We start from the raw sequence: 27215 nt of genomic DNA on the forward strand, positions 1-27215 counted from the left end.
GTATACTTAGCGCCAATAGATAAATTAGGACTCTAGCTTAGTGTAAAGTCCCTGTAGTAAGAGTCTGGCAAGAAATATTCTCCGTTTGATTGGTTTGACGCAAAATGGCGGAACCAATAAGGTGTCTCGAATCTGTACTCTGAACCATAGACTTCTATAGACGGACCCTTTGTACGAGGGGTAACTGATAATCGCGGTAAGGGGATCACTCGTCTGACTTCGACTCTTTCCGGTGAGATTCGGTAATATTCGGTTCACATTTCCAATCATGTGCACACGTCCCCTCCAATCATCCCCTCCAACTTGGAGTGGGGATGATCCGTTCGGCCACGCGCGCGCGCACGCTCGCACACAAGCAACGCGCCGTATACCATGGTGGAAATAACAAGGTGAAGCATTGCGCATAATGGCGGCAGCTTTGACGGTTAAACCAATCAGAAGACGACCCATTTTGTAGGCGCCCACTTTATATTATTAAACATATTATTAAACACATGAAGTATTATGATATCTCAACATTAATTATATTTACTACTTATTGCATATGTAGCTTTGTTCACTTCTTTTTCATGCAATATTTAAAGAAAGGACGTAAACATCAAACGACGTGATGGATGACAGGCGCTGATGGAAGCAGCCATATTACTTTCCTTGCAAAATGGGTCGCGCGATGATTGGCTTACAAAATTGAACGAGTGCGCAGCATCGGGAATGCTTCACCTTGTTATTTCCACCATGCCGTATACAATCCTCCGTAGACAAATCTCCTTAGGTTGCTTCGCAATAGCTTGCTGTGTATTGAAAAAGGCCTGGATGCATATGTAATTAGAAAATTCTCTGCTTATGTACAACAACAAATTATTCCAAAAATATTACACTGCAATATTGCTATAATGTTGAACTGCAATTTCTCTGAGGGCGGACATTTCAACGTTGTTGCAATTAATCCTTTAGAAACGTTGCAGCAATGTTGCGCAACGTTGCTGCAATATTGCAATCTTGCAATGTAACATATATTTCTGCAGTCTTCCTGCAATCTTTCTGTGCTGTGTGGGTAAAGATATAATTTAAATAATTAAGGTCGTTATAATATTTTCTCCAAATTTAAATAATTAACACCTAACCTCTAAACAAAGGGGAGGAGTCAAACGTCCGAGCAATCGTTCATGCAGTTGTCCGTTCGGTAAATTACGTCACGTGATTAGCAGATCGGAGAGACGCAGTGGATGCGATAAGAGCTGCATAAACGAATGCACCCTTTGCGTCTCCCGTTGTTTCCATTTCCACTAGATACTGGTTACTTCCGGTATCGGCGCGCAGGCGTGGAGCCACCGCGCGAACACACAGCAGGCGGTGAAACGTGGCCGCGTTTGCGTATACCGTTCCCTTCAGTTTGCTTCGATTGCCGGCCTGTCGAGGCGTCGGGGGGTACACACACAAAGAGAGGCTCCCGATAAAGAGCCGTGGTAGCAGTGCTGGCCGCGCTGTTAGGCACTAGCAGGGTGCCCTGGTGGTGCATCTGGGTAGGGGGGTCCCGCGGTCACGTGACCGAGCTGCGTTTTGAGCGCACTAACCCAGGTACGAATTCACCGAAATTCCTTGTTTTTCCCGTGGTATTTCGCGCGTTGCGGCCCCGCGCGCCGAGGTGCCGTGTGTCCCGCGCGCTCTCGCTACCCGTCGCGCTCCTCGTCGCAGTCACACGACGCCCACGACAGCCGTGAGTTACGCGCAAAAGACTCCTCCGCCTCGCATATCTCTCTCTCTCTCTCTCTCTATACATATATATATATATATCTCTCTCTCCTCGCTCCCTCTCGGCCATTCCGAGGCCACCTCCGTTCGGGATCCATTGATGCACCGCCGCTAGGCGATGCTTGACAAGCCTTCCTCTCTCGTGCAACAGAAATGGCGTCCACCGTGCACATGGCTCGCTGAAGAGTGCGTCCTCGTGCCGCGAGAACCGTCGTTCGCCGTCGCAGCCGACCCCTCGTAGCAGCCCGTCGCCGTTCTCGTCGTCGCGCCGTAGCCTGGGCCTTCCTCGCTTTTCCTCTTCGCGCTCTCCTTCCTGCCCGCCGTCCCCTCCCCCTCCCCCCCTCGACTGTCCGTCTTTACGTTTCCTACGCGCGGACCTCTCCGTGGCGTGCGAACGGTCGGCGACGCGCCCGACGGCGCGCGTTGCTCTCCCCCCCCCCTTTTTCTCTCTTTCATTTTCCCTCCGGAGCATCGCCGCGCTGACGCCACGTGAATCTGACTTCGATCTCCGGACGTGAATTCCGACGGTAAGTGCCGACGTGGTCGCGGCGCGTTTCCCGCCGAGCTGTAGCACGGAGCACCCGTGAACGCTGTTCGCGTCTCCGACGCGCTTCCTAGACTCGACTGGACGTTCGCGCCGCGTATCGCCGAAATCGTCGGGCGATAAGCGCCGACACATTCCTTTCGACCTTCGTCATTGTCCTCGGGGCGGATCTCTCGCGGCTTCCGCTCGTTGTCGGACGCCGCCTATCCTGACCGCGCGGTCCGTCCACGTCCACGGGGATCCTCGTGTCCACAAGTTGCACCTCGGCGTGGCGGATAACGTACCCAGTCTTTGTTCAACGCGAGTTTAGATTGTAAATAATGAGCTTTGCGTAGCCTCTCGTCCGCAAACGTGCCAGTGCCACCTTCCGCTTTGAGCCCGGATTGATTAACGAGCCTGAAGAGAAACTAGCTTCTGTGTGTACAGATTTTCTGTACGACTGTGACGCGTAGCTTGTGTAGAAGCCAGGTGGACTCGCGAATTTAACAGTAAGGAGAACAGTAAGGGTAGCTGATGGCAGAATAAGGAATAGCCCGAGGGCTATTTTTGGAACGTTCGCCGGAATACAATTCTGTTTTTGGCACACAGTTTGTTCCCAACGGCTTACCCTGCACGGCAAGGTGCTAGCTGTACACGTAGACCTTGGCGTGTGGCTCGGTTTTGCCATAAAAAAAACCACCCCTGAAACGATCGCACGCGATTTGCCGACTATGATTGATTGCAAACATTACTCCTGCAAACACATAACGGCAAATTCATTCTGTTTCAGACTGTAAATAGGGAGTGTACATACGGTGAGTGCTTAGGTGCGTGGGATTTTAGTTGGCAATGAGTTCAAGCAACAAATCCTTGGTGTCCTCTGGTGGTAGAGGCACCAATAAAAATAAATCACAACAACACGGCAAATCAGATCATCATCAAACCAAATCATCAGACTCGACCAAGCATGACAAGGCCCAGGTTCGTTGAAGATCTCTGCAGCTACTGCAGAGGTTTTTTCGAGGGAAAGAATCACTATTCTTTCTCTCGAAACTGTTAACTGCAATTAGTCATTCGAAAAGTAAAGCGCGGGAGAAGAGATCGAGGCTAAAACTTGCTGAAACTCATCGAGTTGTTTATTTATTCATGTACAGACTCGTAATTTTCGTAGTATTGCAAATCTATGGAAACGCAAACATTGACTCCAATGAATAAACACGTACTTTTAACACGGAAGACATTTTATTTGTAACAAAACATATTTTGTTTATGTTTGTAAAAACAAACGGATATAAAAATAAAAAAATATATATTACAGCATTTGTAACATGAAATATTCTAAACGGAGCCGTTTGTAACGATTGTTATGCAGCAAAACACAAATCAAATGCGCAACGCGCAAATCATCGACACCAGAATGGCGGGTGGCGAGGACCCCGTTCTGAAGGAACGCATCAAACAGGTCATGGACATGACCCGGCGTTCCGAGGACGAGGTAATCCTGGCCCTGCACGACAGCGAAGGGGACTTGGACCGGGCGGTCAACGACCTTCTGGAGGGGGTGAAAACAGAATGGGAGGTGAAAAAGAAGAAGCCCCGTCAGCCCAGCGGTTCCAAGCAGTCCACAGACCAGTCGAGTGGACAGGACGACAATGGCGACTGGGAGGAACGACGCAATCAACGTGGCGGCGGTCCTCCCCGTATGCGCGGCCGCGCTAATCATGACAATCGTGGATGTGAGTTCAATCCTTTCTTCCTCTTCAATTCTTCAATTCTGTTATTAATCCAATCGCTCGAATCTCCTGGGAACGAACGTATACAACATGGGAAGATTTTGTCTCTTCATTAATTCTTGAACAAATGCAGCAAAGTTGTACGAGGATTCCTGCCTTGTTACTTTATGAATTACGAGTTAATTGTAATCTTGTGAAATTGCTTGGTAGGGCGCGGACGAGAGAATAAGGAAAACGAGAGGAACATGGAAGACGGTATGCGTGACGGCAGCTACAGCAGAAGAGGCAGGGGTGGGTCTGGAAGATCAGGTCGCGGTTGCCGTAGCGGTGGTCGAGGTCTCGGCCCAAGGACATTCGCGAATCGCAACGACCCGTCGTCTACCTCCGCTGCTCACGGCTTTAATCGGCCAATTGAGACCTGGACAGGTAGCGAGGAGCAGCAACAGAGTATTCAGGAGCCAAAAATGGGTAATTTTTATCTCGACGCGTGATGCCAAATTGTTTCTTCCATTAGACCGCGATTGTATTATCGACATGTCGTCTCTCACATCGACTTGTATCAATTATACACGCGCTTGAAATTATAGCGTTATGATTGAATATATTATACGTGCAGATGCATACACAATTGTATGTACATGTATCAAACTTAATATATCAAACATACTATATCTATATAGTAAAATATATATATAGATGCTTGGAATAATTTGGACTCTACAGAAGACTGGGATAACGAAGAGTACACTGGATCCTTGGCTGACACTAAGGTCTTCACGCCGAGCGCGAACATCCTCGAATCTACGCCCGTTCTGGAAGAGCAAAAGCCCCAGGAGATGTCATCCACGCAGTCGGGTCAGGGGGTCAGTCTGTCGCTGCTTCAGCAGCAGGAGGTGAAGTTTCGTCAACCAATACTTTTACACATACAGTTTTTCCATGTTCTAACGATTCCTGTTTTTGTTTTTCTTTAATTTGTAGGACCTAACAAAACTGTCGGACATGTCTACGATTCAGCAGCAGAGCTTAATACAACCTCAGCAGCAGCAAGCCCAGCAGCAACAACAGCAGCAAGTGCTGGGTTTACCGACGATGCAGCTGTCGCAGCAACCGAGTGCTATCAGTGGCGTATTAACAGCGGCGCAGACTCAATATCTGACGCAACTCACCCAACAGACGAGCGAAAACTTAAAAGCGGCTGCACAAACATCGTTTTCGTCATCTATGTCCAGTCAGGTATCGCAAAGTTGTTTACGTCTCGATGAATTGTCGAAGTAACCGTACGATTAATCTTGTCGCGTTAAACTACCTGAAATCTGAAGTGGCTTCTACACGCTTGGCGTTTTACAGCCTCAGAGGCAAACGAAGCAACGTCCAAGAGTACCTCCACCGTCAAAGATCCCATCGAGTGCCGTGGAAATGCCCGGTGATGCGGTGAACAGCGGAATCGGCTTTCTCGATGTGCAATTCGGCGCGCTGGAATTCGGCAGCGACTCGAGCTCCCTCGACGGCACGGCGAACGAAAAGTACAACTCGACGAGCAACACGATCGCCGGTGTGGACATTACTTCCGGTGCGAGTACTGCAAACACTGCCAATACGAGTAATTCACTCGACATCGAAACTACGCAGACTTCCACCACACCCTTCAACGCCAGCTCGCAGATGGTAGGACTTCCCTCGTTATTCGCCGCGCGTATACGTTACAATTGTACGATGTTTTCAGTTGCAGAGTACCGACACCCTCCCAGCGTCCAACGAGCACACGATTAGTTCTCAAAGTTTCACCCGTGGAAGCAGTAGCGGCCAAAGCTTGGATATAACCAAGCAAGACTTCACGTCGCAGGTCTCGCCTGGAAATGCGCCGACGTACGGCGGCACAACGACCTACCAGCCATCGCAAAAGTCGTCTTTCCAGCCGTCGAGTGGTACGCCGAGCACCTACAACGCGTACTCGACTAATAACCAGTCCCAGTCCAGCTTCCAGAATGCGTCGGGTGCTAACGCGAGTAGCTACTCGGCGACGGCGACGGTTTCGCAGGCGAGCTACAACTCGTCGACGTCGTTTCCGCAATCCAACACGTCGAACTTCAGCCAGCCTTCTCCTTCCGCGTCGGCGTCCGCGACTTCCGGTTACAACCAACCCACCACTAGCAGTCAGGTATATCCGCGTCGACGGCGTCAAAATTCTCTTCCAGAGATGCAAGTAGCGTCCACGAGGGCTAAAACAATTGTTGCTCGATAGGTTTACCCGTCCGCGAGCGGATACGTACCGGCTACAACGTCGCAATATCCGGCGCAAGCTACCAATACGGTGTCGAACAGCAATGCGGGGTATCAAACTTACCAGCCTCAGTATCAGTCTTCTGTCACGACGTTCACGTCTCCGATAACGCAAAGTTCCGGTTACCAGAGCGCTGCGCAGTCTGTTAGTGCAGATTCTTGCTGTATCACTTAGCATAGTTCTCGCAGTTTGACGATGTGAGTTCACGCGTAAATTTTTTCTAGGTTTACGCGAATCCGTACGGCAGTTATGCCAGCCAACCGCAGGCGGCGTCTCACAATCACAAGTTGAACAGCACCGCGACGAAGGACTCGCAGTACGACAGCAGCGCGACGACGTCGAACAGTTCCCTCGCCACGACCAGTGCGCCAACGTTGGGTCTCACCTCGACGTCTGTCAATAGCTCGCAGACTAAAGTGACCAATTCCAACGGTTAGTGGACACACTGCCTCGGTACCGAATGAACCGGCCTGACGAAAAGGTGTGTTGTTTTCAGCTGTTCCAAAGAGCACGTCGAGCGGAGTGGTGACTGGTAGCAGCGGCACCGGCAACATGACGGGCGGCGGCGCGGCCGGAAGTATGACGCCGATGCTCAGTCACCAGTACATCATGGGCCAGGCTGGTGTACCTTACGCAGCTTTCCAACAACCTGTGTACAGCTACGAGGACATACAGCTTGTACAGCAGAGAATACCGCACATGGTCAGTCACTTCTCGACCTCGATCAGTTCATTCGTTCTTCTATTTATTCGAGTATAGATGCATCGCTCTCCGAGTAACGCTTTTTCGTGGCAACGTACACTGAAACGGAATAATTCGTCGTGTTGAACGTGCGATGGCAATCAAGCGCGTGCATAAGGAATTGGTTATTGTCGCAAACGTGTGTACGCTGCTTCGAAGCGCGCGCTTACTCTATTTTATGTTATTACCTGGTACGAAAATTCCTGAGGTAATTTCTTTATTGCTTGGTAGCTGCTCGTAATTCCAACATTCTTTCCGAAATGTCTCAAACTGCCATGGATGCCTTCACGACAACACCGTAAACTCGTCTCTCATTTCTCTCCTCTTATTTCTGTAGTAGGACGTTACGTTATAAAACAGTTACATTGGTAAAGACAGATCGGTCTCTCGACACCACTTCGTGCAAACGTGTCTTACCGCGGCGGTAAGGAGAACCGGGAGAGACATTCCTGGAACTCATTCGATGTACAGTACTTTAGCCACGAGACTGTTTCGATCCCCGATCTATCTTGGCTTACTTTACCTTCTTCTCTGTCTTGACTTGATTGTGTACGAATGATGCCATGTATCTGAGATTATATGAGAAATATGCATTACATTTTCATGTGGTAATATTTACATATAAGTGGTTGATGGAGGTTGTACTATACTCTCTAGCTTGTTTATGTTACTCGGATACTTTCGATTATACGAACATGGGGAGGCGTGCCGATAGCAAATGGGAGAAGCGAATGTACCTGTATGTATGTAATGCGACTGATCAGTAGCCCGGTCTATCGCGAGTAATGGTTCCCGGTTGGATGAGAGTACCCTGGTACTTGTTACACATAGCAATAGACCCAAGCAACCGCATGCTACTTGTCCCAGCTCGGTACGCGTAGAGATTAGACGTTAGTTAGCCTTCTCTTGTATTTGGAGTACACAGTGTATGCATGTAGTTTTGTGTTTGGCCTTCCTGACTAACGTGCAGCCAACTACTGGTTACTATGACGCGGCTCTGGGCTATCAGACGACCGGTCCGGCTACGAGTCTCGGCGGTGGCAGAGGCGACGCCCTATCTGGTGTGCAGGGCGTGCAGGGTGTCCAAGGGGTTCAGGGAGCCTACACCAGTATTAGCGACGCCAGGTTCGCTAGAAACGACAGCAACGCGTCGCCAGTTCCTTCCACTATGTCGCAGCAGGTGAGTCCTCTGGCTTGGAGTTGCCGCTGAATGAAACAAACAAAGAGACTCTATGTACAAAAACTCAAAGTCAAATGGGATTTGCAGACCGCCACGCAGCATCAGCAGCCGATGATAAATCCTACTCTTCCTCCGGGATACGCGTACGCATTTACTTACGGTAGCGGAATTATGCCGGGAGGCTTTCAGTACGGGACTCCTGCCATTTATCCGGTAAGTCGTGCGCCACGCTATTCGTAATTTCTCCCGAGGTGGACGGGGGCTGATGCTAAAGGTCAATTTGTGTCGCAGCAAATAGCAACGGCCGGCAACGCCGGGACAAATAGCGGCGCGTACAGCGCCAAGCCGGGTAGCTACGGCTCCGGCTACGGCGCCGGTGCGAGCTACGACACGCTGGCCTCCGCTGGCCCGTCCGGGGAGTACAAGGGCGCCGGTAGCAGTTATACCGGCACCCAGACCGGCAAGACCGGCACTTCCACGGGCAACACCAACACCGCTGGCTCTTCCGCGACGGACATCAGCGCCACGATGTACGCCAAAAGTCACGTCGCTCTTGGCAAAGTGAACGTAAGTAACACAGCTCGAGATTAAAGGCCTTCACACATAAAATTTCGTAAGGACGTAAAACGTAAGCATAAGAAAATCGACCAATCACAGTCGAGAACGTAAGGCAATGACGCAAGCAGCAGCAAATCCAACCTGTTGATTTTCTTACGCTTACGTTTTACGTCCTTACGGAATTTTATGTGTGAAGGCCTTAACCGCCGTCGGAGTAGCCCGTATGTTCACACGTTCAATCGGTCCTTTTAGTCTTACGAAAAACAAACTTTCCACTCGGCCACGCCACCGCCGTTCGGTCTTACGGGCAGTCAAAACGCTGGCTTGCCCGGTGGTTACGGCACCCCGCACTTATTCATCCCGACTATACCACATCAGATGCACCAGCCGCTTCATCAGGACGGCGGCAACAGCGGCAACCAAAGGTCCAACACAAGTTCGCAGAACAAAGCTCAAGCGAAGCCTGGATACAGTCCTAGTTATTGGACCGGTAGCAATTAAAAAAACAACAACAACAAAAGATATACGAAAATGAAAAACAAAAGACAAACTTTTGAACGCGACACGAAAGAAGGACGAAGTAACGTAACAACCTTGCTAGTAGAAATAACAAGTCGTCCTCTGTTGTGAAACGCGATAGTGTGACATAAAGACTTTGACGTTGTCAATAGTTAAAAATGACGTATAAAAAGAATAGACGAGAGACTTAATTTTTTCGTTTTCGGGAATAACACGAGTCAATGCGGAATGAGGAGTGGATAATTTTGAAAATTGATAGGTATATGCAATTATTGACCGGAATGCTTCCTTCCAATGGTAATGAACAACCGATTCCTGCGTACAGTCGTGGCTGAAGAAGGGTTGTCCGACGTTTTATGACCGGAAACATATATATGGTCCATCATGCGAGAGATTATAGCTTTGCTCACGAATATGTGGCAGAGACGCACTATTAGTGCAAAAGAATAATACGAAGGAATATCTATGCAATGATGCATGTAAATGTTCCGAAAAAGGTCGGACGACTTTTCTGATCATGGCCGTATGCTACAATCACTTGTACTTGATCTTTAATTTATTCGTTTAGTTCAGCACACTCGCAAACTTCTCCGAGAGACTGGCGTAGAGCGCGATATCACAATAAAGTAATTCCTTGCATTTTATGCGGGTGGTATACGTGCAAACCTTATACATAATAATTTGCATATTCCTTCTAACTGTGAATTGCACTCGTGCCAAATGAAATTGTAGCGTTTATAACGCGATGGATTGCGGAAGATGGATTATCGTCTGTGTCGTTCGTGAATTCCATGACGCGATCATAACGCGATCATAACGTCACAGGATTCATAACAGGTTCATCTGGCGACGTCGTGCGACGCGACGGAGCCAGTGCCGTGACTTCTTGTGTGATACACCGGAAAAGAAACTAGAAGAATAACATCCATCGGGTTCGCACCGGATCTCCCGTTTGTACAGTGCAATTTCGAATATATATTGACTGCTAATTATAGGGTGACAATAGCGTGTCTTTATATTGTTCTCTTTTCTTTTTCTCGTGTATGTAAGTAATCCTGGCTTAATAAATAATAAAAGTGCATCTTTGTGAGGTAGCGTAGAGCTGTTCCCGCAAGAGGGCGAAAATAAAAGGTGTACGCGTGAGAACGTACGCTTGTATAAATTTATTATTGCGTTTTGTAGCGTTTTTATTTTTGGTATTGCTCGTCACAGCGACCGTACGTAAAGTACGATCGGTGCACTCGCATACATTTGGTTTAAACGCGTTACGCATCGTTGTGATTAGTATTGATTTTTATTACTCTTTATTAATACGCATACGTCTATTTCATATTATACGGAAATTATTGCATATAATCTCGATTTAATGGAGAGCGATATATGCAACCCGCATTATTTCTAAGTGTAGCTAAAAAAGAATCAAATATGCCACAAATATGTAGCAAAAATTAGCGCTCTTTTATTATTTTTATACCTATCTACCTTTTGTCTCGCTAAATCCGCACACTCGGCCGAACTCGCAGAACGGAGGTCTTTTATTTTTTCCCCGAAAATTGCCAATTGCGATTTACATTTAATTCTATCGGAATCGCCTCAATTATTAGCCACAAGATTACATCACGTTTCAAATTCATACTTTTATGTAAAATACTTTGCTATACTTTTTATTGTTTGTTAATTTAGGCCGGCATGTTAAATGCCAAATCATTTAGTTGATAAAAATTAATGTTTAAAATCACATATTTATTCGTTCATTTGCTACAACGTAATTAAAAATTGTCGTTTTCGAATTGTTTGCAAAACAAACCAACAGGATCTTTGAACAAAGAGCTAACAATTTGATTCCTCTACAATGTGCTGTCGCGAGGTATCGCATTAAAAAATCTTTACTATTCAAAACATTTAATTGTTTCTGGAAAACTTTGTTTTTGACGAATTATACCACTGTTGCAGCAGATGAGCGATTTAATTATTGTCTAGAGATTCGTTGGAAAGTGTCGACATATCTAAAAACGTTACGGATTAACATTTGGCATACTAGTGCACTTCTAGATGTACCAAAAGGAAAAAAGTTCTTTTCGAGAAGAGAATCTCATTCCCATCGGATTAGTAATAGTCTCAATCTTTATTGTATTGCAGTTTTTTGGGGGGAGGAGGGGGGAAAGTAACGTTGTGTGGCGAGAGACGTTGTCAAATCAAAAGTTGCAGTTTTTCACGGTCCGAAAAGTAGCCCGCGTACCCGACGCTCGCACGTGGTGCGCGCAGAGAAGCGATATGTGATGTTTTCCATTGCAACAAACAATCGTACATTTGCTCGTAGTACACGCGGTAGAGACGAGCTGAAAAAAATCTGTTCAATTGAATCGCGAACGATTAGAATGAAGATGAGAGACACTTGACACGACCGATTATATCGAGACGAATAAGCATATATAGTAACGACGTATGTGCAGTAACAGCGATATTTGTATCTTTTTCATTGTGAGATTGTAATAAAAAAAAGAAAGAAAGAAAGAAAGCCATTATCGATTCCGTCTGGTGTACACATTCGTTAATATTGCATTATTCGTGCTGATTAGAGATGTGTGCGAACTGTATAGCTATATACATAATAATCGGAACGAGATAATACACGTATATTGACCAACAGTGGAACACATATTTTGAGGATATACTTTACATTTTTGCATTGTGAATAATGAGTGATCGCAGATATTTCTCCGGTGAGAGAGAGAGAGAGAGAGAGAGTGAAAGAAAAAAGGGACGAGAACAAAGAGCAAATATGTCGAACGGAACGAAGGAAGTAAATGTATGTCACAGACGGTTTTTTCACAAAGGTGCTCCGTGAGAATTGTTACGACTTGCGTGTACGATAAACGTGAGGAATAATGTTTCTTCTAAGCACGAACATAAACGGGCCGACGAGTCTGACGGTCGACAAAGCTTTACCGCTGATATAAAAGCGAGAAGTAAATAGTTGTAAGTAAACTCTTGTTAGCGACTGCATATATATACATATATAAATATATAAATACTAAAAATGCGGTATGAGTAGGATGCGTTTTGAGAAGATCGGAAGACCAAATGTAGATTAGCTTCCTTTTTTTTTCCGGAGGAAAGTGTAAATCTGTACTCAAGTGAACTCTCGAGAGGAAGAAAGAAAAAAAGAGAGAAAATCGGACTACATTGTCTTCGCCGTGGTCCAGCGAACGTGGACTACTGATAGCCACTTGTTGCGAGTAGAAAATACGCGTTCGAATGTACACGCAGCCGGTATCAACGAAGGAGCGATTGACGAACGACCGGGAGAATCGAGTAATTTTTCCGTTTCTGTCTTAGTGTATGTTTTTATAGTCGATTCAGACTTCATCGTGTATACTCGAATCAATTTAGGACGAAAAAAAAAGAAATAATAATACTAAGTGTAATGTATAATGGAAAGTAAATGGGAAAAGATGCAAAATATAACGGAGGAGGCGAGGGTTGCTGAAAGCGAGTAAGAGAGCGGGAGTAGGAGAAAAGGGAGAGATAAGATTTGGAATTAAGCACGTTTGTTCTCATATAATTATACATTAATAATTTTTGTATTTTTGTCAAATATTAACCGAGCGAGGGGGAAATGCACGATATATGCATTACTCAACTATTGCTATTATATGATTCATAATAATAATAATAGCTACTACTGTGTATAAATATGGATATATAAGAATAAATGTATTAAAGAAGTCTGGCGATTTACATATCCGTGGTGCAAGTGCTTGTATTATGTATCCCGCGTTTAACGCCGTTTCCCCGATCACACTGCAAGATTTCTTCACGAGCCATTATTGATTTACTTAGAAATGTAAGATAAAAAAAGTCACGCGCCCACACAGCACAGAAAGATTGCCCTAGTAGCACAGTGCATTGCTAAACATTGGCCCAATGCAACCAAACATTGGGTCAATGTTTAACCAATGTTTGGTCAATGCACTGTGCTACTAGGGTGCAGAAATGTTACATTGCAAGATTGCAATATTGCAGCAACGTTGAAATGTCCGCCCTCAGAGAGATTGCAGTGCAACATTGTAGCAATGTTGCAGCGCAATATTATTGGAATAATTTGTCGTTATACATAAGCAGAGAATTTATCAATTACACATACATCCGGCTTTTTTCAATACATAACAAGCTATTGCGAAGCAACCTAAGGAGGTTATGTCACTTCGCAATAGATGGAGATTGCGAGCAACACCGCACTGATCAGGTACTTAATAATTCGCGCATTATTGGTATCAACGAAAATAACATTATAAAATTCTCGTAATTAGAAAATTTTTTTAAATAGAAAATATAGTATTTTCATTATTTTTGAAACATTGCTGAAATATTGCTATCGAAAGTTCGCAATTTTCCCACACAGCACAGATCGATTGCAGGAAGATTGCAGAAATGTTACATTGCAAAATTGCAATATTGCAGCAACGTTGCGCAACATTACTGCAACGTTGAAATGTCCGCCCTCAGAGAGATTGCAGTGCAACATTGTAGCAATGTTGCAGTGCAATATTTTTGGAATAATTTGTTGTTGTACATAAGCAGAGAATTTACTAATTACATATGCATCCGGGCCTTTTTCAATACACAGCAAGCTATTGCGAAGCAACCTAAGGAGGTTATGTCGCTTCGCAATAGATTGAGATTGCGAGCAACACCGCACTGATCAGGTACTGAATAATTCGCGCATTATTGGTATCAACGGAAAATAACATTATAAAATTCTCGTAATTAGAAAAATTTTTTAAATAGAAAATGTAGTATTTTCATTATTGCTATTGAAAGTTTGCAATTTTATATCCCTGCAATGTCTCTGCAAGATTGCAACGTTTCTGCAATGTAACTGCAACCATCTGTGCTGTATGGGCGGTTACGCGAAATGCTTGCGTCTGCTATTTTCAAGTTTGCGCGCGCCGGCCGCCCGAATCAGTCGATCGATCGATCGATGCATCGCGCGCGCCTGCGTCGATTCAAGCACGAGACGAACGCAGGACGAACGTGACCGAAGGTTGAACGTTAAAGCGACGTAACCTCGAGATGGGAGGAACTGTCAACGGGAAAGATCGGTCGAGTAGTGTAAATAGTATTCTCGGAAGGGAAGTTGTGCCTCTCGATGGCCGACGTTGAAACGAGCGAAGAGAGAGGCAGGAGGGTTTGGCGCGAGAGCAAGATGACTCGCTCCAGAATATAGCGCGGTTGCGCTCGAGTAAGATCGCGATCTGTCAAGTTCAATTTCGAAAGGGAGACTCCTGCGGGCAGTCTCCTCGTTCCGCCTCGAACCGCGTGCGTTTCTCGACCAAGTGCCTCTGTGAGACACGCGTCGATGACAGAAGTACAAATCGGTAACACGGAGGCTGGCGCGCCGCGGAAGATGGCTACTACATGGCATCAGCAGGTCTTCGCGCTCGACGCCAAGTACAACACGCTGCGGGCTAACAAGTTGCCCAGTCTGGGTAAGTTCGACGTGTTCACTCGCGTTACTCCTCGATCACTCGAGTCCTCTCTCTCGCCCGCAGGTATGCTGTACATTCGCCGGAGGAATCAGCTGCTGCGGGAGAAGTTCTCCACGGACCCGGAGATCGGCGCGCGGTACTTGAAGCTGCGCTCGGAATTACTGCGGCGGCGTTACGGCGAGAGGCTGGAGCAGAACAGCGTGGGCAGCCACACGATAAGCGAGGAGTCGTCGGAGAGCCGGGCGAGGCACCAGCGCGTGCAGCGAAGATCGACAGCGGAGAACTTTGCGTTTGCCGGGGTCCATCATGTTTTCGATCAGCACAAGGTGGCCGTGACGATGCTCAAGTTTGCCAACAACGACAGGTCCAGGTTGTGTTGCGCGTCGCTGGACGGCACGCTCTCCATATGCGAGGTCGTCGGCGCATCCCCGAAGGTGCTCGCTCTCCTGGAGGGCCATCGCGGCGGCGTGACCGCGTTCGACTGGAGCACCAGCAACGACCTCGTCGTCTCCTCCTCCCTGGACGCGACGATAAGGCTGTGGAGGGTGTGCGCGGACGCGCAACCGGCTTGCCTGCGCGTGGTGGACGATCAGCAGCGAGCGGAAGTTCTGTGCTGCAATTTCATACCCGCTAATAACAATTTGATAGTAGCCGGCAATTCTCAGGGACTGATCCAGATCTTAAATGTATCTACCGGTATATACACGCGCGGCGGCTCCTGCAAAATCGGCGGGAAGGTCGGTTTCTCCTTGTCTCGAGAAAAAGAGCGACGTTCGAGAGAGAGAGGCAGGCTCAGCTAAGTTGTTCGGTAACGTTTCTAGATTCTCTCCCTGGCGTGCGAGGGCAGCGGCGGCTCGGTGATCTGGGCGGGCAACGACCGAGGCGTTATAGTGGCTTTCCGACTGGAGCCTGGCGTTGGACGGTTGACAAAGTTGCAGAGAGTGCAGGAAACCGGCGGGATGGTAACCAGTCTCTCCTGGCGCTCCTGGCTGTCCAAGGATTCTCCTTGGGCTGCGCTACTAGTGAGCAGCGCGTGTAACGCCGTGCTCTTATATCGCGTCGCAGACAATCACGGCTCTTTGTACTTTTGGAGAAAGTATCCTGTGAAGCATAGGTATTTTTATCGTGCGAAACACGCTTCTCGTTTTCCTGCTTTAGTGTCTCCGCTTACAATACAGTTACCGTATGTTTGCGTGTATCCTTTCCTTTTTCTAGACTTTACCCCTTGAGGTCAACGTTCTGTCCGCAAATGGGCGCGTGCTTGATAGCCACGGGATCGGAAGATGGTGCCGTTCACTTGCTGGACTCGGCGAGAGAAGGGAAGGCCGCCAGGATTAATCGACTGCACGGCCACGCGACACCCGCATTAGCTTTGTCCTTTAATTACGACGAATCTTTGCTCGCGTCCGCAGATCACGACGGATTAATTATCCTATGGCGCAATCATCAACGTAATTTGTAAAATATCCTGTGGAACTTTCGTCAAACTGGAAAAATTATTCGCATTCAAGCTCTTTGAGGCGAGTTATAAAAATATTAGGACACATCACTGTGTAAATGCGAAGTAGATTCGTCGTCTAGAAGATCTAGAGACCAAGATTTTAGTATTATTATCTGTATATATATTTGTACAATAACGCGCTTATATTTGAACAAAAAGTATTGCATGTAGAACGTTGGGATTTAAAGAAGGATCTGATGGAATAAACTGTCTTCTGTATAACAATATATTAATTGTTCTCTATTTTAACTTATGTCATAGTGAGCACAAAGCAGTATCAGTAAGAATAGGTGTGGTAATAGCGAGAGACGTGACGGTACTCGCGGTACTACGATAGCAGCGGTTTGTTTGTATAATCCTCTGAATATCGCGTGCACTCGTGAAACGACAGTGGCACAAATTCCCCACACGGTTTTCATACGACGCTAAACTAGATTTGTATTTCGATACTGTTTCATTGATTCGTTTTAGTTACAACAGTCTCTTTGTGTCCAGGACGAGCAATTATACGAGATACATTTACTGCAAACAAAATACTTGTAAAAATTCCTCTAAAACAGCACTTTAGCGATCGTGTCTACGTTCATCGCGCGTCCGCGAGTATTTTAGATATAGAGAATAATCCTTTGCAACGTGCCATACTGAACTCTGTTAACTCGTTACTTTGCTTGTATTGCACACTTTCACATGGTGTCGTGAAGCGAATGTACTGTAGACGCACAAAGTTATCGGTTAGCATAAAAGATAAATGTAATATTTACGTTATCATAGAAAAGGCAAATGTTTCCGTTAACATGATCGCTGGTTTCTTTCGTATCACGCATTCGAGTAAAACAAACAGGCTCGACGAATTCCTCACTTTAGTACGATACACGCGAATTTCCAACTCAAACATTCGATAATGCAAGAGCTCTCGTCTCGTTTCTTAAATCCAATATAAAACATATCGATATACGCGCTATATTCTTCTCATCACAGATCTAACAAAAGTAAAAGTCTATCAATACATCGTGTATATATCATATAGAAAATTAGTCGTGCAAGTATTTTCATGTGTTTTTCCTTCGCCACGAATCCTTACAGTGGGACAGCAGCCCACTTATACTTTGCTATACAATACTTGGATAATGTAGAGAGCAGATTTGTTAATAATGTTTAATTAATATCAAGAAATATCATGACGACGTTGGCAAGGAAAAACGGAGGACGTGAAAGACGATTATATAGTTTCTTAAAGAGAAGTCACAAAAATAATCGTGTCGTTCTACATATAGGCACTACTGCTCGTTTAACAATTACACTATAAACAATAATTATTTACACGCGCAACGAATTGTTCATCGTAATTCGATGTAGCTCCTACAAATCGATTGTCTAGAATTAATACTCATATGTCCACTTTTTACAGAGCCCCTCCGCAGTCACTTCTTCGTTCCAACATGATTAAATCGTCATACGGATAGAAAGCCTTATTGATAATGTAAAGTCGCGACTATCTACGTACTGACACGCTTTTTCTTCCCCCTGTATTTGCTACGGAACAGTCATAACAACTCCGCTAACAAGATCCGTTTGGACGACCGATCGACTTGTACAGCCTCGAGTAATATCCGCTACGTCTTTCTTATATACATTTGTTCGAGATTCGTGTCGTAGTAATAATCTCATCGGTGATAATCGGATCGCGTGCGCTAACAGAGAGAATCACCGAATTTTTCACGACGAGATTGTTTCGGACGGACTTGGACTAAACTGTTCTTCGTTCTAAAATTACAGACTTTAGTCTCATTTTAATCACGAGCTAAAACACTGCACTTCTCGGTGGGCTCCGGCGTCTCCTGACTATCACACTGAGAAATTCTTGTGGAAGATGGACCGACCTGAACATCTTCGTGAGGCACCTTTGGCAATGCGTTATCGTCATTCGTTGGACTCGATACGATACATTGGTCCTGCGTGACGACTTTCTCTACAAGTTCGGACTCGTGATTCTCTTTAATGTCTAATTGCTCGTCGTCCGCTTGCGATGGTCTCGCAGGAACGAACGGGGCGGACGGTGTACCATTCGACGATACCAAGTTTAATTTCAAACGATCCCTAGTGTGCCTTAACTCGCCTAACTGTTGCTGCTGACACTGGTCGTACTCTTGCGCGAAATCAACGTTGTTCTGGTGCGGCTCCTGTCGGCAGCTGTCCGTTTCGTCCCGATCGTCGGACAACGAAGTCGCGTTCGCACCGGGAAAAAATTGACTGACGTACTTACTTTCACCAGTTTGGAACTGAAACGGTCGATTCGAACTGGTCACAAAAAATTCCTCGTTTCCTGAAACGAAAACAAACGCCGTCACACAGGCATCGAAAATATACGCGACAAGCCGTGTCTTGATGAATTAACACGTACCAGCGTGATTGGCATCGTCATAATCTAAAGGATATAGATCTAATCGTGTCTCATTCATCATTTCTTCCCAATCTGCAACATATAAAGAAATGGTCATTTTTATTCCTTTACCCCATACAGCACAGATGGTTGCAGTTACATTGCAGAAACGTTGCAATCTTGCAGAGACATTGCAGGGATATAAAATTGCAAACTTTCGATAGCAATATTGCAGCAATGTTTGAAAATAATAAAAATACTATATTTTCTATTTCAAAAATTTTATAATGTTATTTTCGTTGATACCAATAATGCGCAAATTATTATGTACTTGATCAGTGTGGTGCTGCTCGCAATCTCCATCTATTGCGAAGCGACATAATCTCCTTAGGTTGCTTCGCAATAGCTTGCTGTGTATTGAAAAAGGCCCGGATGCATATGTAATTAGTAAATTCTCTGCTTATGTACAACAACAATAGATTATTCCAAAAATATTGCACCGCAACATTGCTATAATGTTGCACTACAATCTCTCTGAGGGCGGACATTTCAACGTTGCCGCAATCCTCCAGAAACGTTGCAGCAATGTTGCGCAACGTTGCTGCAATATTGCAATCTTGCAATGTAACATTTCTGCAATCTTCCTGCAATCTTTCTGTGCTGTGTGGGACATCTGGTCTTGTTACACTTGTCTCTCTAATGTTTCCATTTGGGAAATATTTTATAATAGAGAGGCAAAATGTTTGTCGATTGTGCGTGAAAAGTGTACCAGAGTACGATGTTCGTTCCGAGTTGGTAATAGTATCCGTTTGACTGTCCGCGGGTAATGTTTCCTTCGGGTACTCGTATACGCACTGATAGCGTTGCTTCTTGAACCACACGCTCTTCTTCTGATCCTGAACAAATCGCGCATCGTCAATCGGACAGTTTCTCACGGGAAAGCAAGCATATGCTTGAGTTACATCTACATTTAGCATTCGTCTAGAGTGTACATTTATAAAAGAGTACGTGCGCCAAGTACCTCGAATTTAAATTTCTGCAAGGGAAAGAGTCGCGGGAGAGGAATGTTAAAATTACATGCATTGCTCTGTACTTAAGTAATCGACACACCTACCAACTCATCCTAGCGGCAATTGAAAGGAGGAGAAGAAGAAGACACCGTTAATACTGAAATAGGGACGCGAATGATTTTGCATACGATATATTTGTCGGTTTACCCCTGATTTTAACGTTTTGTCTGGAGACCTCAATGCCGATCGATGCGGTGCTAAAGCGGCATTCCAGGCCGAAGGTGTGAATTCTTCTTCCTCCTCTTCGTCCTCGACAGCCAATTCCTCTTCTAATTCGGCACTCGTCGTCGTACTCGTCCTGTCGTTATTCGTAGTACTTCTAATTCGTATTTGCTCGATATGTGGCTCGTTGTATCTCTACGGAGTGTAAATCTTGATTAAGACTTGCCAAGAAGAAAGGAACAACGAAGAAGCATGTCTAATGCCACGATATTTTTCAAGCGACATACCTTCCATACAAATTCACCAGAACTAGAACTATTATCCTCATCTTCCTCTTCTTCTCCATCTTCATCTTCTTCCTCCTCTTCCTCCTCCTCCTCCTCCTCTTCGTCTTCATCTTGACTACAGCATTCGCGTTCGGTGACAAAACTCGTCGACATTAGATCATCTTGCAACGGCAGAGGTAAAGGTAGCGGGAAGGACGAAGGTAGCTGCTGCCATTTGGATTCTTCCTCGGGACTTGGCAGCGGCGCGCCACTGCTCGCTTTGACGACACGCGACTTATTCTCCAACGGTTGTGCCATTGAACAAATGTAATCCAAATTCTCCTCCTCGGACAGATCGCCATTCGTCGTGTCACGATCTTCGTCCTGCAATCGTCCCTCCAACAGTATCATCTCGTTCGTACGAGTGTCTACCAACAGCACATCTTCGGACGGCACCGATTCTCTCGAAGCGACGGATGTCTCCCTAGAGTTGGACATTAAAGACTCGGAGGTGACGGTGCTCTCTCGCTCCTCTAGAATAGGACTAAGCGGCGTTCCGTACACGTTGTACCTAAACGCAGTGGAAGGAAATGTTCATACTGTTCTAACGTAACGGGAAAAGGTCACTATTTAATGTTCTTCGTCAAGACCTGCGTTCGTGATCCAAGAATTGTGTCCAAGTTCTAGTTCCGAGAAATGTATAGCCAATGAACTTGCACCTTTTATGGAAAAGCTGCAAGTTGGATACAGTTTTTGGATCGTGGACACAAGGCTTTAGACAATCTATCCTCACAGGGCCGTACCTGATCGAGATGTCTATACCCCCGCTAACTTGATCGGGCAAATCCTCGCCGTCTTCGTCGTCCCACTGCTTGTCGTACGCGTCGTCGGAGATGGAAGGGTTCTCGTCGTCGTGCGCCTCCAAGGATTCTACGATCTGCATTTGGGCCTGAGGCAACTTTTCCCTGAGTTCGTTACGAATCGCCGTCACGAATTCTTCCTCCATACCGAACGACACGTACGAGTTGTCGCTGCGCAAGCTCACCGTCGAACTGTCCTCGTCCTCGTTCTCATAATCTCCCTGCGAGCACTGTTCATCTCGCTGGACGTTAAAGGTGTCAAATTTTAAGGCGCGTGCCTCCGCGTCCGAGTCGCGACGCGACGGAACGTCACTCTTGTCCTCCCGTATCTTCTCAGGCGTCACGTCTCTCTTCTCCGTCTCCTCCGCCACATTTTCGCGCCTCACCTGACGCGGACTCTCCGTCGCGTCGCTCGTCTCAATCGAGTCGGAATTGGTGACGCCAACTTTAACAGAAGCGTGATCCAAGTCAGGAGTACTCCGTTTGGACGGCGACGCGCTGTTCTCGACGTCGGGCGTAAAAATCGCACCCTCCGTTATACTTTCAGGGCCAGCGGGCGTGGCGTAGTATTCCGCATCGAGAATGGTGTCTAGCTCGAACAGAATTTGGAATGGTTCTTCCTCGGAATACGACGATCTGGAGACCGCGGTGCTGTTGACCGAGGACAGGGGGTTGCCAGACGTCGAGCAAACCGCTTCCTCCTCCTCGCAGGACTCCTTGTCTCGAAAACCAGAATCGGAGCTCTGTTCGTCGTCCGGCGTGGACAATTGCTTCCTCTCTTCCTCCTCCTCCTCCTCCACCTCCTCCTCGTCGTCGTTTGGCAATGGTTTCTGCTCTACTTCCGCATTCTCTACTATAGAAAAGCTATCGTCGGCGGTATAAATTGAATAGGCGTTAGAAAACTGTGGCGCGTCTGGCGTGGACACGGCGGTCACCGTCAGTTCCGGCGCGCCGGCGTTACTCGGCTCGGTCGACGTATCCATGTACTCGTTGAACTCCGCCTCGTCCGAGAAGCCCGGTACTTTGTGCTCCAGAGCGGAATCTAGCGCGTGATTCCATAGTAAAACGTCCACCGTGTTGGTCTCGGCGTCGTTCGAAACAAAACGATCGGCAGTATCGTCGCTGTCGCGATCCGCCTTCCTCTCCGCTTCCTCGGCGGAGGACATTTGGTCAGGTACGTAGCGAAGAAGGGGCAGGTCCGGGTCTCCCTTCGACAAGAGTCTCAACACGTGCTTCTCGCCGCCGCGCTGCGCACTATCCTGCGCGCCCTCGTGACTCTCCGGCGTCTCCCCCTCGCCGTCCAAGGCGAGACGCAGGATTGGCGTCTGGCCCTGATCTATGGTCAGAGTCAGGAGCTTCGGCCGTTCTAGATTTTCCAAGGATCGGACTTTGCCAGCGGCGTTGCTCGGCAGGGGATCGCGCAGCTTCTTCAACGCCTCGTCAAACTGATCCGTGGGCGCGGTGTGCCTGAGGTCGCTGTCGCTACCGGTCACCGACAGTTTCTTCTTCACGTTCTTCTCCGACGTTTGTGCCCCCAGCGACCACTCCGCGTCGGAGTCGGGATCGATGTGCACAAGCACCATGAGGTCCGTCACGGACTTGGACTTCTGTTTGACCTTCTCGGTGTAAACGCCCTGCTCGATTCGACCCTTCCAGCTCTCCTCCTCCGTCTCTGAGCCGGACTCTTGAAACATGGTGGCGGTCTTCATTCGGGGGATGTTCCTCACTTGCTCGTCGGGTCCGAGGCGGAATGAGGAGCGCAACGAGTCCGTTGTTTGCGCGTCGTCCACAATGTGGGTCCAGTAGTCGGAGTCGATGCTGCCGCGCAGATCCTGTAAGCTGGCGCTGCGTACGTGCTGCTTGCAAGTGTTGGCGCGTAGACTCTCCCATCGGTGCTCAAAGTCCGTATGCACCGTGTGCTCGTTGAGGAGAATCTGCTTCACGTCGTTCAACGAGGGCCTGTCTTTCGCGTTGACGTTCAGACACAAGCGAATCGTTTGGAACACATTTGACGGGCAACCGGCGTGATGATTCTGCAGCAATCGCATGCCGTTCGGCGTAAATTGCTTCTTCACGGACAGGATCATCTGAATGATTTGCTCGTCGTTCATTTCGTTGTAGGGCCTCTCTCCCCAGCTGGCGATCTCCCAGAGGAGAACCGCGTAACTCCACATGTTGGCCTGTAACGTGATCTCCTGCGTCTCGATGGTGGTGTCCGTGCAGTTCAGACTTTCCGGTGCGGACCATCTGATAGGTAACGCACGGTCTCCCACGATATAATAGTCCTCGGGATACTTTTCAACACCGGTGCCGTAATCGCCTAGCTTGGCCGATAAGTCTGGCGCCACCAAACAGTTCCTCGCAGAGAGATCGGTGTGCGCGAAACCGTGGCTGTGCATGTGCTTCAAGCCAGACGCGATCTCTATCGCGATTCGTATCGGAATATTCTCCTTGGCGAGCGCCTCCCTCGACTTGGTGTCGCGGTTCGACAGCAGGAAGCCCTTCAAATCGCCAGCCGGGCACGATTCGAACAGCAGAAGGTAGGGGTCGGTCTCCAGGCAGAAGCCGAGTAGAGCCAGGACATTTTGGTGGCGCAGCTTCAAGTACGGCGTGGCCTCGCCGAGGAACCAAGCTTTCTCCCTGGTGGTGGCCTCTTCGGTGAGGATTCTCACCACCACGCCGCCCGACTTCGACGTGCCTTTCGACTGCTCCAGATCCGCCCGACCCTCGACGACTTTCCCGAACCATCCGTGACCTATTTCTCGGAGATACTTGAGCTTCTCTCGGGGGACGTAAAGCTCGTTCGAGTTGAACCACTCGCTACACGGCTCCTGTAAGATAGAGCGATCCGTGTCCTGCTCTTCGATGCGCGGCGCTGGCAAAGGTATCGCTTTGTGCTTCGGAGTATTTCTACTTCCAGACATGATAGAGTCCACGGGTAAGGGCTCGAATTGCACTCTCTCGGAAGCGGCCAACGTCCTGGAGGCATCCAGTTCTAGTCTCTCGACGGACCGATCGAACGCGCTCTCCTGTCCTGTACTGCCATCCTTGAATTCCTACAACGATAACAACAGCGCCGTTTTAGGTAGGTTGCCGGTGGTTTTCGTCACAATCGCAGCACGTGGCGATACAAACATAAAAATTTATTTCTAACGTACTACGCATGCTGCTCATGAACGTGTCCAAAGGGGGATGGGAAAATTTAGGGTGCCTAATGTAATAGAGGAAAGTCCCCTATTCCCATACAGCACAAACCTTGCAGTTACATTGCAGCTACATTACAGCAATGTTGCAATATTGTAGCAATGTTATTGCAATGTAACTGCAAGTTTTGTACTGCACGGGTTATGAGACAACCCATACAGCACAGATGGTTGCAGTTACATTGCAGAAACGTTGCAATCTTGCAGAGACATTGCAGGGATATAAAATTGCAAACTTTCGATAGCAATATTACAGCAATGGTTTCAAAAATAATAAAAATACTATACCCATACAGCACAGATGGTTGCAGTTACATATGCAGAAACGTTGCAATCTTGCAGAGACATTGCAGGGATATAAAATTGCAAACTTTCGATAGCAATATTGCAGCAATGTTTCAAAAATAATAAAAATACTATATTTTCTATTTAAAAAATTTTTCTAATTACGAGAATTTTATAATGTTATTTTCGTTGATACCAATAATGCGCGAATTATTAAGTACCTGATCAGTGCGGTGTTGCTCGCAATCTCCATCTATTGCGAAGCAACATAATCTCCTTAGGTTGCTTCGCAATAGCTTGCTGTGTATTGAAAAAGGCCCGGATGCATATGTAATTAGTAAATTCTTTGCTTATGTACAACAACAGATTATTCCAAAAATATTGCACCGTAACATTGCTATAATGTTGCACTGCAATCTCTCTGAGGGCGGACATTTCAACGTTGCTGCAATATTGCAATCTTGCAATGTAACATTTCTGCAATCTTTCTGTGCTGTGTGACAAGTTCCTAATATGAGATAGCTGGGTTTTTACTAAATCAATGGGCATCATCTATCGGTTTCATCGTGAATTCATTGCTCTTGGAGCGAAATCTGTTTAGTGGAAAATTCACTGTTAGATCGTGTAATCGTCGCGATTAAATTTTGAAGTTGAAAACCTGCTATATTATATTAGAGGACTTTTCTCTTTACAAATTACGACCGAATCGTCTCTTTGAAACTCAAAGAGACTTATCTACTTTAAATGATACAGATCTACAACAATGCATGATTATATGTACTAATTGTACTAGACTCTATCTGTAAGAACTTGTCGAACGCAATCTACGTAAGAAATACAGTTTCATTATTTACGAATACATATGAAAACCAAGGCCCGTATTCTGAATCCTCTTTTATCGATAAAAGCGCCTGCAAAAGTGGCTAACAAGCCCTCTGATTGGCCGCAGGCTACTTTTAGAGGCGCTTTTATAGATGAAAGAGGATTCGGAATACAGGCCTAATAATTCGTGTATAGATGTCAACCGCGATCTACATAGATAGAATCTGTTTTTCGCTAAACATTGATTTCGTTCATATTCTCGTTCTAATAATTGATATGGCGACATATAATGGATCCGCAACGTCAATGTTACCTGATTGCATTTTTCTGCCTTGTCCTATAATTAAAAAAAAATGCAAAGACTGGCGTTAGAGTTCTAAAACAGTGGCATCGCTTTTTCTACGTTATACTTGGGTACGTAAAAGAAAGTCTCGCCTAACTACCTGAAATCCCTTGGGTCTCCGGTGCCTCTGGCAACAAAGGCACCCGGCCAGAGTCAATGCGGTGGCGGTGACGCTCGACAGAGCGATCGCGTAACGCATCCAATAGTGCTCCCATTGCCAGGAAGCACGTGCGTGTGGCGAATCTGCGACGAGAAGACAAAGTTCGATTAGCTCTGACGACATTTAGAGCCGTAAACACATTGTCAGTGCCGGTTTATTTCTACTTTTGAAGGAGAGGCAAGGAGGACAGTTTATACTTTCCCGTCCACAGAACGCATATGTGATCGAATTGGAGGAACAGGGCAATCGACGCTCGATAACGGCGAGGGAGGACACTCGTGGGCGACGTACCAGCAGTGAGCGGCGAGGGTACAGGGTAGGCCGCGAGCATCGGTAGACCCAGCCAGAGTAGGCAGCACATTCTCCGTAGACTCCGCATCGCGTACCGGGGACAGCTCGTCATCGTCCTCGCGTTTCCGATTCGGGACGGGCCGGGGCTGAACCTAGGTCATTCTCGCGTACGCGACGGCGGCGACGAGCCGCGAGCCGAGAGACGTCGGCGATTCGAGGACAGCCGTGACAGACGTTAGACGGGTCGACGGTGACGCGCTCATAGTCCTCGCCCCGCCGCGTGTCTCCGTGGCGGCAGCGCTGGCGAAAGGTGGAGAGGCGCACAGCGCGGGCCGTACATGACAACGGTACGTGCTCCGATCCGACGCAACGGCGAGCTGGCGGACGTGGGGCGTCGGGATCACTCGCGCATGATGCGACGAGAACGCGCCCTCCTTCTCCACGCACCTCTCTAAGCACTCTCGCGCATCGTTCCCACGCGGAGACTGCAGAGAGGCGCCCCTGTCTAGGGGGAGAAAGCGCCGACAGAGATCTCTGTCTTCACGCGCCGACCGCGCGTGCATTTATTCGTACGATTCGTACGTAGTACGTATATACATGCAACGCCGAGACCGAGCCCTGCGACTTGTGTGTGTATGTACGTGCATACATGAAAAATTCGCCGCTGTCCTGTGGATTGGGAAACATTTGGTCGTAAGGAGGTATCTACCCGGGAGGGGGAACGTGGACGATCGCGTGAAAAGGACGGGTCCGATCGGTGCGATACGCCATGTTGTTGACACAGTTTCTGACGTAACGAGCGGAGAAAAAACGAATGGTCATTGGTCAACAATATTGGCGCCTTGTATTCGATTGTGCTTTTATTCACTGTTGTTTAGCAATTGTCAATCGAGAGAAACGTAAGTTAGCGTTCGCGTATTAATATAAAAACTGGCATTTTATTTCAGCCACAGTTCAAAAATATTGGGTGAGGTAAAAAATTCTGAGCGTTTTTCGCTAGATGTCTTTAGTGAGCCATATCTCACGATCATGGAGAAACCATGGAGAATGTATAAGGAGACCGAACTGCCCGTAATCAAAATGGGCCCATAGA

At 47.1% G+C, this 27215-nt stretch overlaps 3 protein-coding genes across 8 annotated transcripts; 2 read left to right on the plus strand and 1 right to left on the minus strand.

Moving 5' to 3' along the window:
• Positions 1–1331: 1331 nt before the first annotated feature.
• On the plus strand, positions 1332–13032 carry LOC105559812 (protein lingerer). 4 transcript variants are annotated; one of them, XM_012008411.1, is made up of 15 exons: positions 1332–1578; positions 3066–3256; positions 3648–4011; positions 4219–4476; positions 4705–4901; positions 4987–5241; positions 5356–5673; positions 5732–6166; positions 6251–6433; positions 6514–6721; positions 6786–6991; positions 8040–8210; positions 8298–8423; positions 8502–8777; positions 9021–13032. In XM_012008411.1, exons 2-15 carry the CDS (start codon positions 3125–3127, stop codon positions 9267–9269), a joined length of 3378 nt encoding a protein of 1125 aa, XP_011863801.1. In that variant the 5' UTR covers positions 1332–1578; positions 3066–3124; the 3' UTR covers positions 9270–13032. The 4 variants fall into 4 exon arrangements, with proteins under 4 accessions (XP_011863801.1, XP_011863798.1, XP_011863800.1 ...); XM_012008408.1 differs by having other exon boundaries at positions 1334–1578; positions 8001–8210; XM_012008410.1 differs by having other exon boundaries at positions 1336–1578; positions 4732–4901; positions 8001–8210.
• A 1256-nt stretch (positions 13033–14288) lies between these two features.
• On the plus strand, positions 14289–16505 carry LOC105559814 (WD repeat-containing protein 13-like). The gene is made up of 4 exons (XM_012008415.1): positions 14289–14779; positions 14843–15516; positions 15601–15893; positions 15995–16505. Exons 1-4 carry the CDS (start codon positions 14650–14652, stop codon positions 16239–16241), a joined length of 1344 nt encoding a protein of 447 aa, XP_011863805.1. The 5' UTR covers positions 14289–14649; the 3' UTR covers positions 16242–16505.
• LOC105559813 lies at positions 16496–27205 on the minus strand. 3 transcript variants are annotated; one of them, XM_012008412.1, is made up of 10 exons: positions 26123–27200; positions 25772–25914; positions 25642–25665; positions 20962–24074; positions 20180–20729; positions 19878–20087; positions 19775–19783; positions 19430–19556; positions 18682–18753; positions 16496–18603 (listed from the first exon to the last, which is right to left on the minus strand). In XM_012008412.1, exons 1-10 carry the CDS (start codon positions 26232–26234, stop codon positions 18071–18073), a joined length of 4893 nt encoding a protein of 1630 aa, XP_011863802.1. In that variant the 5' UTR covers positions 26235–27200; the 3' UTR covers positions 16496–18070. The 3 variants fall into 3 exon arrangements, with proteins under 3 accessions (XP_011863802.1, XP_011863803.1, XP_011863804.1); XM_012008413.1 differs by lacking the exon at positions 19775–19783 and having other exon boundaries at positions 26123–27199; XM_012008414.1 differs by lacking the exon at positions 16496–18603 and having other exon boundaries at positions 18681–18753; positions 19771–19783; positions 26123–27205.
• Positions 27206–27215: the final 10 nt, after the last annotated feature.

The sequence above is a fragment of the Vollenhovia emeryi genome, unplaced genomic scaffold, assembly GCF_000949405.1.
Source record: "Vollenhovia emeryi isolate VEMERY1.0 unplaced genomic scaffold, V.emery_V1.0 DF939253.1, whole genome shotgun sequence".
NCBI lineage: Eukaryota > Metazoa > Arthropoda > Insecta > Hymenoptera > Formicidae > Vollenhovia > Vollenhovia emeryi.

Excerpts from the sequence above, each read along its gene's own strand:
- LOC105559812 (XM_012008408.1), top strand. The coding sequence starts at position 3,125 with ATGAGTTCAAGCAACAAATCCTTGGTGTCCTCTGGTGGTAGAGGCACC. Across the intron at positions 5,242-5,355 it reads CGTCATCTATGTCCAGTCAG|CCTCAGAGGCAAACGAAGCA; the intron begins GTATCGCAAAGT and ends GGCGTTTTACAG. Across the intron at positions 6,722-6,785 it reads TAAAGTGACCAATTCCAACG|CTGTTCCAAAGAGCACGTCG; the intron begins GTTAGTGGACAC and ends TGTTGTTTTCAG.
- LOC105559814 (XM_012008415.1), top strand. The coding sequence starts at position 14,650 with ATGACAGAAGTACAAATCGGTAACACGGAGGCTGGCGCGCCGCGGAAG. Across the intron at positions 14,780-14,842 it reads TAACAAGTTGCCCAGTCTGG|GTATGCTGTACATTCGCCGG; the intron begins GTAAGTTCGACG and ends TCTCGCCCGCAG. Across the intron at positions 15,894-15,994 it reads AAGTATCCTGTGAAGCATAG|ACTTTACCCCTTGAGGTCAA; the intron begins GTATTTTTATCG and ends TCCTTTTTCTAG.
- LOC105559813 (XM_012008412.1), bottom strand. The coding sequence starts at position 26,234 with ATGACGAGCTGTCCCCGGTACGCGATGCGGAGTCTACGGAGAATGTGC. Across the intron at positions 24,075-25,641 it reads AGGCAGAAAAATGCAATCAG|GAATTCAAGGATGGCAGTAC; the intron begins GTAACATTGACG and ends TTATCGTTGTAG. Across the intron at positions 20,730-20,961 it reads GGTATAGACATCTCGATCAG|GTACAACGTGTACGGAACGC; the intron begins GTACGGCCCTGT and ends CACTGCGTTTAG.